We start from the raw sequence: 20,613 nt of genomic DNA, 5'->3' as shown, positions 1-20,613 counted from the left end.
CTGGAATGAAATCCGGGTTATGGTGGAGGTAGAGGTGGGAAGCATCTGGTCGCGCGAGACAAACGTGCGCTTCTTTCAAATGTTCACTCAAAACAGATCTAATGAAATCCACTGACAGAAGGGAGTAAAGATGACAAGAAGAAAACAGAACTATCCGAAACGGCTCAACTGTAAGTAGTGTTTGTGTTTTTATCTTGAAGCGTCGTGCGTCGTCTGCTAGGCTATAGAAGCGAAGCATTATGAGCGCTGAGTGTCAAAAGCTGTCAGTCAGATCGCTCAGTGTTTGTCAACACATACCGCATTGATTTACCTTGAATGGATTACGTTACATTAATGATGGAAAACTTTAGCTTTAAATGCTGCTTTATTATAGACCTCGGTAGTTGGGTATATGCGTGTCTGTCTAGTTTATCGAGTGGTAAGGAATCGAACTGGTTGTTAGTCTGGCATTGAGGGCTTTGAGAAGTAGCAGAGAGACATCTGCTATTTATTTTTGGCGCATCAATCAAGTCGTTCATAGCTGAATGTCAATCACTTGTCAGCCAGTCTTTACGGCGCCATGCGATCAATTGGACCGACCATCAATCATTCCAAGCTTTTATTGTAAATGTATTTGTTCAACACTACAAACAAAGAAGTGTGTCTCCGTTTTGACAGGTAGTGAGGATATATTAGGCAAGTCTTGCATGGCTTAATATGATAGCCTAGTCTCTATCTATATATCTTTTACAAGTAGTAACATTTATCCAACAACTGTAACTCTCCATTTATTCCCACAGACTTAATAAACAAAACGCCCGCAAAAAAATTATAATGTTTTCTTTTTCTTTGCAATGGGGATAATAGTGACCTTACAGTATTCAAGGTAGGATGATGTCAGAATTGTTAGAAAAGCTTTCAGATGTGAATTTATGTTGTTGGGTAATAAGAGAGCTATAATTGCCTTGTGATTGATGATTTCTGTTATCAGCCAATAGACAACACAAATAACGTCATTTATTTTTCATACTTGTCAGACTGAGAAGCCATAAATAATACTTAATGAAGAAAATTCTCTGGCAGTTAAGAGTATGGGTTTTTATTTATTTTTTTTTTTTTATCGGGACTGCAACAGAATACCTTAAATGGATATATTCTTATTAATACAAATATTTTTATCATATCACAGTCAATTTATCTTGTTTGATGAATTTTTTATTCAGTGATCTTATCACAGATTTTTATTGATATAGCATTATGGATACATCGAAAATCATGTCAAAATAACAATATTGTGTATTCATTTAGTTATAACAAATTTGAGTAAAATGATATTCTCTAATTCAGGGGACTAATAATTCAAGATTATGGTTATAGTTTTCAAGGTTTCACAATTTTGGGAACTTGATAATTTATCTACAGCAAAAAATAAGCATTAGGAGATAAACATTGGAGACGGGTCGATTTTGGATGACTATAGAGGCCTCTGTACAAATCTTTTCTTGTTTCTGTTCCCAATGGAACACGCTGTGTTCACAGATTTTCATCGGTTATGGTCCAAAAAGATACTTTTTTCCACATGAGATAAGGGTGGGGATGGCCGAATGGTTAGCATGTGCACGCTGTATCTTAAAGTCTGTTATTGAGTCAACTGGCGGGGTTTTGATTCCCCTGTTGTATGTGACAAGGAGTAGGGTCGCCTGCCCAACCTCGTGGGTTTTCTTTGGGTCCCCTGGTTTCTTCCCACTGCTAAAGAGCCCTACACGAAATGAATTATTGAAATAAAATTGAACCATGTGTTTGTCCTGAAATGACCTAGTTTGTGTTGAGTGGACGTTAAACCCCATTTCTCTCTCTCTACACATGAGATACCACTGCTCTTTAATTCCGAGTCCAGGTTTCTTTTCTAGGTTATCATTGGATGTCCACAGGTAATGCTTGAATCCAGGTGGTGTAAGGTATGTCCTATCTATCACCACTGACCATTCTTTAATTGATTTACCCATTGTTTTTTGGGGGGTTTGTTCTTTCCCACAGTTCCTGGTTTGAAATGCTACATGGCCATCTTATATGCTTGACACTTTATAGTGTTTATGTGTAGTATGCACTTTCTGCCATAGGTTGGCATCCATGTCCCATAATGGTATACAGACTTAGAGACTGAGTTGAATAACTGGGTCTTCAGTTAAATGTTACATTATTTCAAAGAAGGATTGGGTAGTCCAGTGGAATAATGAGTGCACTGTAGATCATAGAGTCTGTTATTGAGTCAAATGGGATTGTTTCGGTCCCAGGCTTGTGCGTGACAAGGTGAATGGATTGTCTACTAAAGACACCTACAAACAAGTGAATTATTGAAATAAAATTGTACCATATGTTAGTCCTGAAATGACTGAGTTTTTGTTGAGTGGGTGTTAACCTGCATTTATCTCTTTCTGGTTCTAAAATATGGTGAATAGAAATCCTTGATTGACCATGGGATAAGTGAACATGTCCACTTCTAAAATGCTTCCAATTTAGCATTCATATACAGAATATTGGTTTATATCTAGATCTGTGTTCAGGATTTATCTCTGTAATTCCATGTTCACTAGTCTATATAAAAAAACATTAATTTTATGAGCCATATGAATTTAGTCTGAACTGCAAATTGGAATAAGAATTTTTAAATGTGATTATAATAAAGAGTAGACCACATAATTGTCATATAACTGGGGAGGGGCCTCTTTCTACACAGTATGTAAAATTCCATGACTTACATGTTATTTTAATGCATTACAAGAGTAATTCAAAAGAAAAAAGTTACTTTGGTGGTTCAGATATCACTGTCAATGAACCAGAAATCTGTAGAAGCTGTGATAATTTGTCTACAACATCATATCTGTTGAAGTGGATGATAAACCCCCTCAATCGCAGTTGCTTGGACTTCAGGAAGATCTTGAGTATGGAAAAAATACAGTCAGTCCTATGATAAGTCAATAGAAAGAAAAAAAAAACAACATTAATAAGTACATACTTTTTAGATGGGTAAAACAGATCTCTTTAGAAAAGAATTATATTGGTAAAAATGCATTGCCTCATCTTTGTTGTATAGTTTTATTTACTGATATATAGAATGATATTCATGAATATTTTTGGTGAAATAGAATACTTGTTGTTGAAATTAAACCATTGGTGGAATTTGTCCAAGATTAAACCCTATCTGGTAATAGCACAATAATAGAAATTATACATAAATCATATCTCTTTGAATCATTTGCATTTTTTGGAAAATATTAAAATACACTCAGATTGATTATCTAAGCATTAAAGATACATTATGGTAGATTAGATAAGAAGCTGGCAATTCTCACTATAATAGTTAAAAACTAGATAATGTAAAGGGAATTTGCTAAAAATTTCAGTCAAATTTATCCACTCTGAACCGATAATTTAGCGTTTTAATTTTTGACCTAGTTATCATTACTAAAGTCGGTACGATAAAAAAACATAGTCTTGATTATCAATTTCATGATTTAATCATGAATGAAAGTTGAGCAGCATATCGCATCCTAATCCAGTATATATTGCAGGCTAGTGATGACATCGAGAGTTGATTATGGTCTGGATAAGTTAATGTCTAATGAATAATTTAGGCCTACAGAAAGACCTGCAATAAGCAGATTTAGCTCTTGTATAATCTATGTTTAATTAAGAAAACGAAATCAAAATATCATTTGCATTCAGTCAGATTAAATATATGCCCATCAAAAGATGACTATATAATATACCAGTAATATTGTCTGACATATATGTCAACAAATTTTTAATTCATCATATCTTGAACAAATTTTCAATTCATCATATCTTAGACAAATTTTCAATTCATCATGTCTTAGACAAATTTTCATTTCATCATTTTTGGACTGATATTCATTTTAGAGATTCAATTTTCAGGTTATTGTAGTTTGTGACAATCCCTCAATTGATGACCAGATTACAGCTCGAATTGTGTGTGAAATAGCTTTACTTAACCTCCGCTTCCATCGAAGTGATATCGCAGACAAGCTCACAGTAAATGTATCTTGTGAGCTTATCTCACAGTAAATGTATATTTAATTTGCACTTTGTATTATAATACACAAGGTTTTTAATTGTTTATTCTAAAGATCAATATGCATGTCAATGATTGGTCTGCTGGGTAAAGCACACAGTAAATATACTTTATAACATTCATTATACAATGTTTAAAAGTGTTTATTATAAAGATCAATATACATCAGTGATTTGTGTAATGTGTATTTCTCAATAACCCACAGTAAATATACTCATAAGGTATACTTGATTACATATGATTTTTAGAAGTGTTTATTATAAAGATCTATATACATCTAATTGTCTAATGTGTATTTCTCAATAACCCACAGTGAATATACCTATGAGGTATACTTGATACCACACAATGTTTAAAAGCGTTTATTATAAAGATCAATATACATTAATGGTGTGTCTAATGTGTATTTCTCAGTAACCAAGAGTAAATATATATGTAGGGTATCATTTATAATATACAATTTCTAAATGTGTTTATTATAAAGATCAATATATATTTCAATGCTTTATCTGCTATATATTCTTCAGTGACCCAAAGTGTTAAAGTATCTATAAAGGCTAAATTATAGGCCTACAGCATCACTTTGTATCCTCACATTATCACTTCAACAAGTGTTGGAAGTTAACACAACCAACATATTTCAGGGGTTAACAAGGGTAGTCTAATAATGGTAGTCTGTATATCTAAACACTACACAAATTGGGCCCAATGGTAATACATTAAAAGTGACACAAACTGTTAAATTCACTGACATGCATAATTAATAGTAATATAAATTATCATACTGTTAAATGTATTTTGTATATGAAGTGTACACATTGTAATTGTATTTTGTAAAATAATTATTAATGAGGAGAGGATTAATATAAGCCTTTGGCTTGTTTTTGAATACTTACTTTTTGACATGTGCATTTAACAGGAGTCTTATCTGAATAAAATGCCAGTCCAAAAACAGCTTTGAAATATATTGATTTACAAGCAAAAAGATATAGTGCACATCCTTGTAGTAGGTGCAGGAGATAATCCAACAAACATAATCCAACAAACAGAATCCCTGCAGATAACACACAGAAATATCATAAGTAATAAATAATAAAAATATTATCAAACAACTGAATACCCTATAAATCCAAAAGCTGACTTCAAGTGTCCACTGTGCTATACTACATTCTTAAAAAAAATGAAAATAGACTCACAAAAGTGGAAGCAACCCACAAATGCAAAACATGAAAATGTGAGTATTTCTTATATTGTATTATTCTAGTATATAAGGCAACACTTATCCCTGTTTACTGGGTTACAAAATTTGGTAAGCAAGGGCAATAATTCTGTTACCGGTAATCACCATTAAAAAGACTTAGTTTTATGCAATTTAGATTCAAAACTTTGGCATTTGTTTCCCACATAATCAGGGACATATTTTTGATGTAACAGTGTAAACCACTGTAAATTTCATCTTAACTCTGCCAAAAGCATTCTTATAGTGTGCTCCTCTTTCGAATAGAATTTCTTAGACAAGGGCATTAATTCTGTCAGTAATTATCAAAAGTCTTGAATATAAGATAGTAAGACCCATCAAGTTTCACATCATAATTAACCCAAGAGGCTCCAAATATTGGAAATTCAATTCAAAAGCTTTAGGCAGTTAACAGATTTGTCACAAATGTTCAATGCAATATAATTAAATATACCATAGTCAAATCAAACATTTTTTGTACCTGATGCAGCAAATGAAGATAAATGTTATTGATAGATTTTTTAACACGGGTACCTAATTGTATGATCATTAGGATTAATTCCATTGAAACTCAGCTCAGCACATTTCTTTGATTATTTAGATTGTGTAGGATGTTTAGAAATGAATATTAAACAGTTCAGTTATGTTAGAATAAGTTGTAAATTTGCTCTTTCTTCTGATTTAATGAACAATCCCACTATATTTGGATCATTCCTAATTTAGTCTAGGCTTAATCTCCTTTACGACTGGTTTCGAACTGGAAACAATAATTATCAATTGATCGATTTGATGTAGGAAACCCTGGTGCTGAATATTATTTCTGCTTAATAGTAAGTACAGGACGGTTGCATCACAAAGAACAATGGTGTAACTGACAGGAAAGGGTGTGCTGGATCTGGCAAGGAGCAGTGTCTTACTTGCTTGGATGGGACAAAAAGCCGAGGTCGCTTGTACACATTGGTGTGCACATAAAAGAACCCATGACCGCATGAATTTCAAATAAATAGTACGCCTTAGCACCGATGTCTAGGAAAAATTTCACTTGTAGCCCACTGCATGATGTATGCCCATCATTAGCCCAGTTGGTGCAGAATAATAGTAGACCCCATTTCATTTCTATAGGAAATATTCATTCAAGTTGTACATATTGTTGCATATAAAGTTTAGAATACTCTCATAAAGTGTGGAATAACCTGTGTCAGAAAATAGCATGCGAATGTTTTAACATATAATTGACTCCAAGCATCAAAGGGGATCACGTGGCTAAGTGGGTAAGACGCTGGCTCGCTAGCCTGGAGGTCGGGTGTTCGATTCCTGCATTGGCCGTGAAAGTTCATCCAGATTTTCCGGCGTGGTTTCCCCTTGTCAGTGATGCAGGACGGAGGGCCTGACAAGGACAGCTGTCTAGTCCTTCGGATGATACGAAAAACCGAGGTCCCGTGTATATATTAGAATGCTCGTAAAAGATCCCCTGGCAGTTGGAATTCGATATAAGAGTAGGCGATAGTGCAGCTGCCCGGGCAAAATTTCCCTCATAGCACACTGTATGGCGTTTGCCCGTCTTCATTAGCCCAGTATAGGAGCAGAACAGTAGGACGTTAAACCCCATTTCATTTCATTTCAAGCATCAAAGGAAATAGCTGTAATAGATTTACATAACATGATAATAGATCACTCTGTGTAAAGTCAGTCTGATGATCATCTGGCAGGGCGGGGGTGTGTGGTCGAATGGTCTAATATGTACACTTTAGATCATACGGCCTGCCATTGGGTCAAGTGGGGTGGTTTCAAACCCAAACTTCTATGTGACAAGGAGTGGGGTCGCCTGCCATAACATGGTAATTAAGAGATCACAGTTCTGAAAGTCTGACACTCTCTGTAAAGTTATCCTGATGGTTGTCTGCAACTTAATGGTGCTTTTGGTTATATTTCTTTATTTTATTTAAATATACACAATTTGTTTTTAAGCTGTACATACATTCTACCTAAATTTTATGCTCACGGCTTCTGTGGCATCACAGATTAATCATTTAATAGGGGGATCCATTCGTTAAGTAATCCTTATCGTCCTGTGTTCGTGCTGGGAAGAAACACACAAGACAGCAGAACCAGGTTTAATGACAAATGTTTCTATGGGTACCCAGTAGTCTTTTAAGCCGGGTGCATACTGATTCAAATAAATAAAAAAAACAGTAACAGATTTGTTTAGGAAACGTTTCTTGTTTATCATCTGCTATCCGCAAATTACAAACAAACCGCAGACTACCCAACAAAATATATGTAAAAAAAACAACCAAATAGCACCACAACTAGGCATTAATTAATATCAAAGAATGTTTACATGATGTTGAAATGACAGTATACAGTAAATTTAAGTAAATTTCTATTGTTGTATTAATTTTATACAACTAAACTACCTCAGGCTCATAATAATATATCAATAATAATTGACTTGGATTCAGAGAACCAAGTTGCCAATATTATTGGTCCAATGTTATCTTTTTTAGGTAAATGGTGGTTAGTGTTTTATTGTTTAGCTAACAGTTGTTTAATTTATTTGTTGCGGCACATTGTTTTTCGTTTTATTTTACGCCCACATTGAAATGGGGTCGTATATTGTTGTGCGGCGTCCACAATTGCTTGTGGATGCTCTAGAGGCTAAATTAACATCCGATTGACTTTAAATTTATACACAGTGTTTAAGGTCATTCGATAATTACTGCCAGAGTTATGGCTCTAGTTGAATTCGAAAAAAATCTTGCCGATGCTATAATGGGCGTATGTTTCGTTGCTTGACAACCATTGTGGGGGGGTGGGGATGGCAGAATGGTTAGCGCATACACGCTGTATCATAAGGTTTGTCATTGTGTCAACTGCCTTGGTTTTGATTCCCCGGTTGTACGTGACAAGGAGTAGGGTCGTCTGTCCAACCTTGTGGGTTTTCTCCGGGTCCTCTGGTTTCCTCCCACTGCTAAAGACCCCTACGTGCAAGCGAATTATTGAAATAAAATTGAACCATATGTTAGTCCTCAAATGACCTAGTTTCTGTCGAGTGTAAATTAAACCCCATTTCTCTCTCTCTTTCTGACTTTGTTTATTTGAATCAATGTGCAATCTGAATAAAATACAGATCTATATTTCGGTTTTTTTATATACTTTCGTTGACCTACACTACATGACCCTATGATTTCAGACATTGATTAATCAATCAGCATTGATGTTTCCAGTGGTTTACCAACAGTTCCATGCATCGCATGCCAAGAAGTCGCCGTAACAGATGGTTTCATTGGCTAATTCCTCACGCCATCTAACAACTCTTCCAGATCCTAGTGTAGTACAGACAATTAAAACAAAATTTTGAACTATAAAAAACGAAATAGGATCTGTGTTTTAATCGGATTAATCAATGTATGGACCACTTTAATTCCTCATCTTTTCATAAATTTGAAACAAATTTTAGATGACACTTTTTTTTTATGATAGTTGGAAAATGGTGTAAGTGAAATTATATAATTTTCGAGAAAACAAAAAGTTTATATGTTTTAGAAATTTTCTCATTTTAAGCACGAAAAAGAAAAGGAGCTTTACTTAAATCTACTAATGGCAGTGACATGACAGTGGCAGTCAGTCAGTAGTGAATATATCAGCGTATAACAAATGGAGTGTGATATTGAAAGAGACAGAAAGTTTTTTCTGTGAAGCAGACAGCCTGACTGAACAATGTCAGTATAGATTTCTCGTCATGTGACCCAGGGGTGGGGAGGAGAGAATTACAGATAAGATTTATGTGAGCATGTGAAATAATGGATTAATGGTCAAGATAAATTAGTTTAAATGACAGACTAGTATTTAGCTAGCAGTCTCAGGGGTCCAGCTGCTTGCCTTACATCTATTATTGCCATTCTATTATCTTTTCTATATTCTGACTTGAAATATTTTTCTTCCTGATGTCATGTCTTGTCTTCCTGTGGACAAATACTGGATTCATCTTAAAAAAAATATAAAGAAACCTGAAAGACAACTAAAAGAAAATATTAAACATCTGCAAATTCCAGTTGGATTCTACTATATTTTTATTCTGCTGCGTTTTGATAGTTCTATGTATTCTTTGTCCATAATTGGTATTGAGAAATATGTAAAGCGCATGAATTTGCTCTGTGGTCTTTAAATGTCTTTGATGGTTGGTGCAGAAAAAAAGGACGTTTCATCAAATGTCTTTCAAAAGCAGGATGTTAAACCCCCTTTCATCAAATGTCTTTGAAAGTAGGACATTAATCCAGATTTCATCAAATGTCTTTGAAATTAGGACATTAATCCAGATTTCATCAAATGTCTTTGAAAGTAGGACATTAATCCCCATTTCATCAGGTGTCTTTGTAAGTAAGACATTAATCCAGATTTCATCATTTGTCTTTGAGCAGTAACAGAGTAGTTTAGATCGTCTTTAAAAAGTAACTTATTAGTCTCAAAAAGATGGCATCAGTAAAGTTTTGATAAAAGGACTTTATTGCCTGTATATGTTGCATTGATACAGAAGATGTTGAAAATGGCTTGATTGTTGGTCTTGTGTTAAAACTTCAACATTGGGGATATTTATAATTCTAACACCCATTAATATTTTTTTCCCTTTCAATAGATTGACAAACTTTATGTTTAAAAGTCAACTTGTATTGTTTACGATAATAGAATAATTAAAATTCTGCGAAAATGATCAGGTGATTAGTACACAGCAACTAAAAGAGACCCTTAGGGGGTGATCTAACTTGCTAAATTTATCACTCATATTTTATGAGAAAAGTGAGCCGATTGTCAGATAACTCATTACTCTGGCATGATTTATACAGACTCGAGACATGATTTATACTGATCTAAGGTGAACTTGTAACAATGTCTGTAAAAATCTACACATCACTGCTGGCTTTCTCTGTTATTAGGCCTTTATTTAATCTCTTTCTATAGATAAGATTGAGTAAATCATTCACTTAGACAGCTGTAACTTTTGTTTCATTATGCAGATGGTTTTTGGTATGGGTAAATTGCGGTTCAACTTATTTAATGACATGCTTACATTAGAAGTATCATTAAATGGCATTGCTGAATATTCTCATGTTTGTTTTCTTTGTATTTATTGAATTGTTCTTTTACATATTAAATAAGGGGGGTTGGGTGGCTGAATGGTTAAGATCATAAAGTCTGTCATTGAGTCAAGTGGTGTGGTTTTGATTCCCCGCTTGTTCGTGACAAGGAGTAGGGTTGCATGTGTAACCTTGTGGGTTTTCTCTGTGTCTTCCGGTTTTCTTACACTGCTAAATAAACATACTGAACACATATTGAATGGGTTGTCATGATGTTGGATTCAATTTAATTTTTTTCCCACTTTTGAATTGTCTATTTTGATCAAGATGAAAATTAATGTGACAATAAAGATAGGAGATTGCTTTGGCAACTGACAACAATTGTACATCCATTAGGACATTTTTGAATAAGTGTTGCCTAATCATTGAATTGTTTCATGTGCACAGAATGCCATGTTGATTGACAGCTGTATAAAGTGTTTTGTACATTGCTGATTAAATCACAATTACCTCCCCAAACCCAAGTTTCTCAAGTCAACTTTTTACTATTCAAACATTAAAGACCAAATAGAAAATCTATAATAAATTTGCTTTAATTTCCTTTAAAGATTAAATGTGAGAGACACCTGTCAGTCAAGGTAGAGCTAAAGTGATTGACCTAAATTTTACACGTCAGCTAATGAATTTACAGAAACAAAATAACTGGCGTGTGTTTACTATTGATAAATGTAACGTCACGTTCTAAGTTTTTCCATCCCCATAATTTGATGTTCAAATGAAGCATTTAAATAAAAATCTGCCCACAAAGTTTCAATTTGTATTTAATAAACTGTGATATGTGTCTTTGATACTTGAAATAATCATTAAAAAGACAGTTGATCTTAATCATATAAATGTTTTACAATAGTGGTGCACAATTTCAAAATCAGAAAAGATCCAATCGTTTGAGATTTAAAGCGAGAGTCATTGGATAAAAAGTCATTTTTCGTGTGATGTGATTCGACAGTTATGACTTTACTGTTAATTCAGAAATGTCCAAATTAGATTGTTTTCAAAATATATGAAACAAATTGACCTGTTCATTGTTGAGAAACAAAGTTTTATAAGTTGTACATATTTTAAGTGGTTTTGTAGGAGTTTAAAGATGGGTTCCCAGAAAAGTATTTATCGGGTGGTAATTTCCAATAAAACTATGGCAATTTTGGTATATATGGAAAGTAGAGATATCCAATCTTACTAGAAAAATACTGGATTCCCCGAAAAACACTCATGGAGCGTATACAGGACAAAAACGTAAGGGTTCCTCTAATCAACAGCCCGACGATTAAAAACTTCTGCACGCGTTATGTCAAAGGTCACAAGCAAACATTGAGCGCTTGTTGTACAAGTTGATAAACTTTATGAAGAGTTAGATATACAACACTTTCTGAGATAAAAATGACGGAAAAAGACGTGGGTAGTGGATAATCCGAGAATTTAATTAGGATTCTATATTTGTAATAAATAATAAGTGATTAAAGACAACATTGTCTTATGTATGCAATGGATTCTCCTCTGACTTCCAAGACGTGACGTAAACATGACCTGGTTTGATCGAATTTTAATAGCAGGGCATTCCTTCGCAATTACAATGTTTGAGAAGGATTTGAAGCATAATTATGACAAATTAATTAGTTTGAATATGTTTTTGGTCCATATATGCCATTAAATCACCCAGTTTGTACGCGGGAACCCATCTTTAACAAAAGATTATGCAAAAGACTGGGAGAAATGGGGTTAAAAGTCCATTCGATACAAATCTTAAGTCATTTTAGGACTTAAATATGGTAAATGGTACAATTTTAATTCTGTATTTCACTTGCAAGTTGTGGTCTTAGCAGTGGAAGGCAACTAGAGGACACAGCCAAAACCTAGAAGGTTTGACAGGAGACCTTACCATTTGTCGGATACAAGTATGGGATTGCAACCATGCCCTAAACACAGCCACATGTTTAACAAAAGATTGTGAACAAGGTATTAAATAAATCAGTGCTCTATGATTACCTGTACATGTTAATTTGAAAATAATATTCAAAATATGCTTTTAATGTATTGCTTAAAACTAGCAAGAAAATAATTTATCCTATAAAATTTCACACAGTTCACAAGATTCTAAGTACTGTGTGTGGTTCATTTATTTCGTGATTGACACTGCCTTGCTAATTAAAATATTTCCTCAAGCTTTCACACCTGAGTGATAACATCTTCATCCCCATCTTGTGGTCTTTACACCTATCACCTGTGAAACCAACAACTCCTTGTTACGCTTAATCAATCAGTTAACACATCAGCTAATAGCTTACCTAGTAAACGTGATATCACTGGCCTATAGGCCTCCAGGTAACAATAGCTTAATTAATTATCATTACTTTTGACGAGTTAATAAGTGATCCATGTCATGTCATCAAACATGTTTACACCTTTAGTCAGGTATGTCATAAATCTATTCTCTAATTTCATGCTTGAGTAGCTTTGTTATGGACCTGTTGTTTTCTTGACATGCAGTAACTTTAACTTCTTATATCAATTGTGAGCCAATTATGAATGGTTATATTTGTTTGCTATTGTTTTCTTTTAAATGCAGCTCAATGACTGGTTATATTTTTTGGCTATTATTTTCTTTTAAATGCGGCTTGATTATTGGTTATATCTGTTTTCATTTAGATGTGATTGTGTGTAATAGATTTATTTAACCTCCGCTTCCACCGAAGTGATATCGCAGACAATAGATGTGACTCTAATTGAGTCACATTTAAATATAACCAGTAGATGTGACTCTATTACTGGTTATATTTATATTTGTTATCTTTTAAATGTGACTCAATTATTGGTTATATTTGTTTGCTATTGTTTTCTTTTAAATGTGACTTGATTACTGTGATATCACGTTAGGTGTAAGCGGATGTTAAAATTGACATCAAGTATTGGTTTTGAAGAAATGAAGATGATAAATTTGAAAAAGATTTATTGAATGATTTGTTAATGGTAACCTGAAACGGTTTATTTTTGATTGAAATTATAGGCAGAAAGTATTAATAAGGCCACAATAAATATATAATACAGAAATCTTATACGGTCAACAACTAGATATGATATCGCAGACCTTTGAACATGCTGTATCAGGAAGGAGATCACAGGTTACTAAAGCACATACGGAGATGTCCCTTGCTCATTCAAACTCCTAAATACTTCTGTACATTAAGATTTACTCTAAAATAGATATTCCCATAAAATACTTGAGAAGTTCATTGTTTTGGGAAGCAAATCAATTTTTCCTATTAAGTTTAATTAGAATATTGAGCCATGAAGGAATATATCTTATATCAATACCCCAGATATAGTTTCTATATTTATTGATCTTGATTAATTAACGATGTTATTTTCTAATATTTCCTATTTGACAGATTTTCAGTAAAACTAGCTAATTCGACAAATATAAATTTGTTTAAACATGTTTTTTATTTCTACAGGTTAGAAATACTCTACAGTCTTCTATTCACATTGTCAAACAGTATGTTTACGGAACATAAACTGGTGGGGACAACCTAATATCATAAATAAAAAGGGGAAAATAAATAAATACAAAATCGGCTTGAATAATTGTTAAAAAAATTTATCTTTAAATCGTACAGTTCGCACATGGGAAAGCATCTTTTACAAATACAACATAATTTTTTTATGGAATTTTGTTGTCTTGGTTGATTCCTCACTTTTCAGATATAAAATTTTCAAGTATTCGTATAGCAAATAAAAAAGTATGATGTTGGAAATCTTTTTTATTTTTCTTGAATTTGAAAATACCTTGTTGTATATGTACTTTAATACCCATTACCTCCTTAGCTACCCTACAATGTATTATTACTAGGCCTGGTTGTAAATTGACACATGTCATTCAAAAAGAGCGAAATTGTTTGACAGTTTGACAGATTAATGACAGGCAAGGTGATGATGTGATTTGCAAAAGATGGCAGATAAAATTGGGTCAGGTTGAATTAATGTGATGGTCTTTGTTAAAATTGTTTGGTTGGGTAATAAATTTTTATTCACAGATGTTGTTTGTTTGAGCTCTATCCCAACCTAAAAATGAAATATTACTGTAGAAAAACAAAATGTCATAACCGGATTTGGGTTGGGAAAATATATGTGCAATATTTATTATGTCCAATTAACTTGAACCAAAAAGATGATGAAAGGAAAAAATTGTATGGGATTAAAGCAAGACAATAGTCCGACAGGATGAGAACAACCACATTAAAAAGTAGATTATAATACTAATAGTTATGTTTATTACAATAGCTCAACAACCCATATTACATCTATACAAATTGGAAACAAACCTACAATGTAATTTATCAAAATAATTTCAATGAATAAGAAATAAATATTCGATGAAAATAATAAAATAAAATAGTCTTAGTGTCTTTACAAAATATTTTCTCACATATTGAGTACTGGAAATAAATGAAATGAAATGAAATGAGGTTTAAGTCCTACTGTTCTGCTCAGAACTCGGCTAATGAAGACGGGCATATGCCATACAGTGTGCTATGAGGTAAATTTCGCCCGGACAGCGGCACTTAGGCCTACTCTTGTATCAAATTCCAAATGTCAAGGGATCTTTTACGTGCACGCCAATGTGTACACAGGACTTTGGTTTTTCGTCCCATCCGAACGACGAGACAGCTGTCCTTGTCAGGCCGTCCGTCCAGCATAAGTGACAAGGGGGAATCACGCTGGAAAATCTGGATGAACTTTCTCGGCCAATGCAGGGATCGTTATTGTGATACGGTCCACCAAACTTCTCCGCTTTGTCATTGGATATAATTTTGGATACTACCACATGTAGGAATTTGACATTTTAGTGCTTTATGTCTTACAGTCTCTGTTATTTTATGAATTTAGATCAGCAGCCCAGAACATTTTAGTCAGATACCAATATCCAAGTACAGAAACATTTAGTTTGTAACCTAACATATTCACATATTGATGTCTGCTGGGGACCCCCCCAAACACCGAAAATGGGCTAGTTCAAACATCGGGCGTAACAAATTAAACCATATCAGAACGGACAGCCAAAGTTGTATAGTGTTCACATGTACCACAACCCAAACCAGTGTACCTACTTTGACCTCGTCAAAGTTAATTATGCATGTGAATATGTTGTCATTTTGCATGAAAGATAATTTAGTGTGCTTACCCAAAGGTGGGGTTTTTAAGGAATTAAACATTGGTACGATTTATATAATTCAGTACATTGGATATCCGCCCCGTCCCGCCCACCAATGTTAGTTACACGTTACAATAGGCGCCCATGATTTTGAGGTAACGAACTTAAACTCAGCAGTCGTGTATCGACCCCTACTTGGTCCTGATGCTAGCTAAAACATGATTATATTCTTCCTGTAATCTTATATATGTACATTAATACTCCATATCAATGTATATTGATAACTATAATATATGTTTATATCATTTATGTATCTTGCTCTTGGGAAGCCGATTTATATAAGCCTTTGGCTTGTTTCGGTATCCTGTGAATAAAATATTGTTTTAAAAAAAAAACAAAAAAAAACTGGATGATTATGTTCTGTTGATATTTTCATTTTGTTTTCCTAATTAAATGTTAAATGATCAATTTAAATACATTGTACCCTGGATTAAACCGTGAAAAATTAGATATTTTCTGTAATATGCAAATGACAGTCAGCGGCTTTAATGCTTTAATGACTTTTGCAAATCATCAGCTACTACTGGTAGTCAGAATGAACTTTTCGGACATAGAATAGGAGTTGTGATAGAAATAACCAATCATCAAAAACTGGTTCAACAACAAATTTCATGTGCATACTTCTTCCTTAATTAAAGAAGTGTCCCAGTTGTCATGCCTTCCAGTAATCTTAACAATTGAGTATGATGCACTGTGGGTTCTGTTTGATCGTCCACATTGACGATTGTTGAATATAATTAATATTCATGTTAACGTTAAATCATTCAGTAGAAATACCACCAGCATTGGCACATGTTTAATTGGCTAGAAACAAGGATCTGTTGACTATTTACATAACCTGTGTTGCATGTCCAACAAACAAAGATGGCTGGTGCTCATGTTGCATTGCCTGGCAACCCACCTTTACATTTTACAATAATTTTGAGTTACTTATTGATTGGTTAACAACAGTTGTGAAGATTGAATTTGGGTCTTAAATTCCATTGAAGTAACACCACAATTCTTAAAAAATATTTGAAATAATGAAAATCTATGGTCATATATGATTTTTTTGTATGAACTTGACTTCAGCATAAAAAACAGAAAATAGAAAATCCAGAAATAATTGAATTTACTTGAGCTTTGTAAAAATGGCAGACACACAGATAAACCAATTAATTAATTCATGGAGGAAAAATGATGGAGATTTTCTATAACGATGAAAATAACAGATTGTTTTATCACTTAGCTTGTCACATGATATCATTGGCAGACGCAATCAAATAACTGACAATCGAAGAAGTTGTCGGAGGGATAATACCCAGGTCTGTTCAGTTTAAAACGGACAGAAATCTATCAAAGTAGCAGCATAAACACATTTAAAACTCTTTACACCATTTCCATTTATTATGAAAACTATGGGTGAAGATTACCATAATCTAAATAAAAATGTTTCCTGATAAAAATCATCTATCTGCTTTTGCATAAAAACCTTTTGATATTTGTTAACGCCAATTCTAGGCTGTTCAATCTTTATACTTTCAAGGAAATAGATTTCTACTCTGATCACTGGCAGCTCAGACAAGGGCAAATTTTGAATCCTCTTAAATTTGACTTGAAGAACACTGATTTTTAAACGAACTTCAGTTTGAGAAAATCGGATTAAAAAACTTATACAATCGGATAGTTATTTCTTTGCGGGTTATTAAAGATCTATTTATTTGGTAGATGTGTTAGAAATGAAATGGGGTTTAACATGCCACTTTCTGCAAAAACTGGGATAATGTCAAGGGTTCTTTTACATGCACGCCACAGGACCTCTTTTTTTTATCCCATCCGAATGAATTGACACTGTTCCTTGTCAGACTCTCCATTCTGCAGCACTGACAAGGGGGAAGCCATGCTGTGAGATACTGAGGAACTTTCTAGCCGAACAACAGGAGTGAACATGAGGCCTCCTAGTTAGAGCAAGACAGAGTCTTACCCACTGAACCACTGTTGCTCCCCAGGTGTCCTAGAGACATAAAGGTGATGAAATGGCTTTTTAACAGGAACATCTTACTCCTTTTATTCTATTTCCTCTAAATATCTTTGGATATATAATTTTACTTCGAAGTTTGAACCAGTACTGGGTGGAGACAAAATTTTGGCTTAACTACTTGTTAAAACTTAACTCGTTAAAAAAAAAGTTAAAACATCAAAATTACAATGGAACAAAAACACATAGCAAATACATCTACAAATGAAAGACATTCATGTTTATCCAACATAACACTACAGAATTGTTCAATATTTTAATCATCTTTACTATTCGTCTCTGTTCATATATGAGTCCATAAGTTGAAAATAATCATACTGAACTCACAAAGAGATAAATTTTAACTAGTTAATTTGTTAAGCGGTTAACTCCACCCAGCCCTGCTTTGAACAATTACTGAATAAATAAAGGTCACTTTCTATGATTTGTATTACTCAAGTCTAAAATCTATTATTAATTAATATCGTTCGATAATCTGTTAAAAAGTATGGTGAAGATTTTATATCAATTTAGAAAAAGACTAATCTGTAAGAATGGTTGGCAGGCTAATGACTGGATAATCCATCAGTGACAAAAGTTTAGTCTTGGATACATATCTTAAAATTGATAGAGATCTTGCTGACTCCCGGCAAGGACATTTATCATATTTTTTTCTTTCATTGTAAATGGATCTGGACATTTATTACATTAGAAAGACACCAAGTACCTGTTTGCAGTGTTACTTGTCGGAAATATCTATCAAATAGTGTGCAGTGTTGCAGGTTGTTCTTGAATGATCGGTTCAGGACTATGTAAACTTAGCATATGCTATAACTATTTGTTAAACTCAAGTCATACATAGAGAGAGAGAGAGAGAAATGGGGTTTAACGTCCACTTGACACAAACTAGGTCATTTTGGGACTAACATATGGTTTAATTTTATTTCAATAATTCGCTTGCGCATAGGGGTCTTTAGCAGTGGGAGGAAACCGGAGGACCCGGAGAAAAACCCATGAGTTTGGGCAGGCGACCCTACTCCTTGTCACATACAACCAGTGAATCGAAACCACGTCAGACGACTCAATGACAGACTTTATGATACAGCGCGCACACGCTAACCATTCAGCCATCCAACCCCCCCAAGTCATACATGGAGTGTGATGATTCTGGAAAGAGTGAACAAGAGCATACACTGCTTATATCATCTAGTGGGTTGGATGGCCGAATGGTTAGCATGTGCGCGTTGTATCATAAGGTCTGTCATTGAGTCAGTTGACGTGGTTTCGATTCACTGGTTGTATGTGACAAGGAGTAGGGTCGCCTGCCCAAGCGAATTATTGAAATAAAATTAAACCATATGTCAGTCCCGAAATGACCTAGTTTGTGTCGAGTGGACCGCTCTCTCTCTCTCTCTCTTTCTTTCTCTCTCTCTTATTGATTACTTATCTGTCAAATTTCCTTTCTGGAGTTTATCTTAGATACCCTTTGGGAATAATTTAACGAAACTTTGTATTTGTACACCTCCAGAATTGTGCCTTTTGCTCTCAACAGATTCAAATTTATAAAAAATTTAACATCAAAACTTGTTGGCCGTTTCCTGAAATAATTCAAGTAAACTTTGTACACATCATTTATACAGAAAAAATAACTCATTTATATCCCACGAAGAATGAAGTAAAGAGAGGGATATTGAAATGGGCCTCTCTCATCCTGATGTGGTGATGGTCCGATAATCGGTTTCAACATCGTAAATTGGCTGATATGTGGCCTATCAGAAGAAATCGATATCGGCAGATTGTTGGCTATTTTGCCGATACTGGAGTCTCCCATATCTGTTCAAAATGACTCATTTGCTTGACAGTACTTTTTTACTTTAGTTGATGTGCACATGACTATTTAGACATAATACAAGACTCTCATACAGGAAATAGTAAACAGTGCAAAATCCTTACTGGTCTAGGATTTTTTTTTAATACTTATTCACACATTGGCAGGAAAATATCTTGTTTACACGTGATTGGGATGAAGGGGGCAATAGCGGGAGAATATCAAGTGATTGCCACTGTTGACGATGGGAAGCTATCACTTTTATTTCATATCATTACAGCATGAACCATTCTGACATCTATTATAGACATACAGGTGCCGCCCAATTTTGGAAATTATATCCAATCCTCTACCCCTGAGTGTTCCAACTTTGGATTTATATGTAGCCTTATAATCCTCTCACGGGTGTTACCTCAACACCTTTGTCTATATACTATCCCTTTATTGTTATGACAAGTAACAATGTTACAAACCAAGCAAAGGCATCCTACTTAGCAAAATTATGGACACTAGCACTTCAATCTAAATGATCAGTTGTCAAACTTCTGTACAAGCCCGGTAAGTGAGCTACCGACCCGGGTAACAAATTTGCAAACCCGGCCAAGAGGCCAAACCCCGGAACCCCGCCAATTAGTAATCGTGGAAACCCCACCCGGTTTTCGGAATAGTATCATACATGTAGTTCCCGAGTATAGTTTGTTATTTGTCATTTAAAGATGGATAGTAACTGGTGTGGCAGGTTGGGAGGTTGCTGGAATATAAACGTGTAGATCCATCATTGGACGATCTGGACAGGTGCCATCAATCAAATAGCTACAAATAATAATGATGTAGATCTATTTCTTGTTATCCAGGGAATTCAATATTAATGGTAGATTTATGTGAGCCATCGTCTATTGTACACAGTTGTATAGTTTTAGAGACAGCAGGAGATGGATGTGCTCTGACCTCAGTTTAAAGATAGTCTGGAACAAAAGATAGGTCAGGAGGATCACCATCCGGGCAATTCTGCCTTTCAAACTTTTGTTGATGTACATAAAAAGATTGTTTGACATTACAAATGATAAAAATAGTTTAAGGTTTACTAGAATATCATTATTGGAATATCCGGAAAATCACCAGTTACGACTATGTACAGA

The 20,613-nt window shown here is 34.2% G+C and overlaps 1 protein-coding gene across 1 annotated transcript in view; it reads left to right on the top strand.

Moving 5' to 3' along the window:
• The first annotated feature begins 1 nt into the window (after position 1).
• LOC126814724 (uncharacterized) overlaps positions 2-20,613 on the top strand; it is a 56,524-nt gene continuing 35,912 nt past the window's right edge. The window contains exon 1 of the mRNA XM_050540078.1: positions 2-170. Within this exon, the coding sequence (XP_050396035.1) occupies positions 131-170 (40 nt within the window). The 5' untranslated portion in view covers positions 2-130. The remainder of the gene's footprint in view (positions 171-20,613) is intronic.

The sequence above is a fragment of the Patella vulgata genome, chromosome 3 (genome assembly GCF_932274485.2).
Source record: "Patella vulgata chromosome 3, xgPatVulg1.2, whole genome shotgun sequence".
Lineage (NCBI taxonomy): Eukaryota > Metazoa > Mollusca > Gastropoda > Patellidae > Patella > Patella vulgata.
Note: the sequence above shows the minus strand (reverse complement) of the source record. Positions and strands in the feature narration are given on the sequence as shown.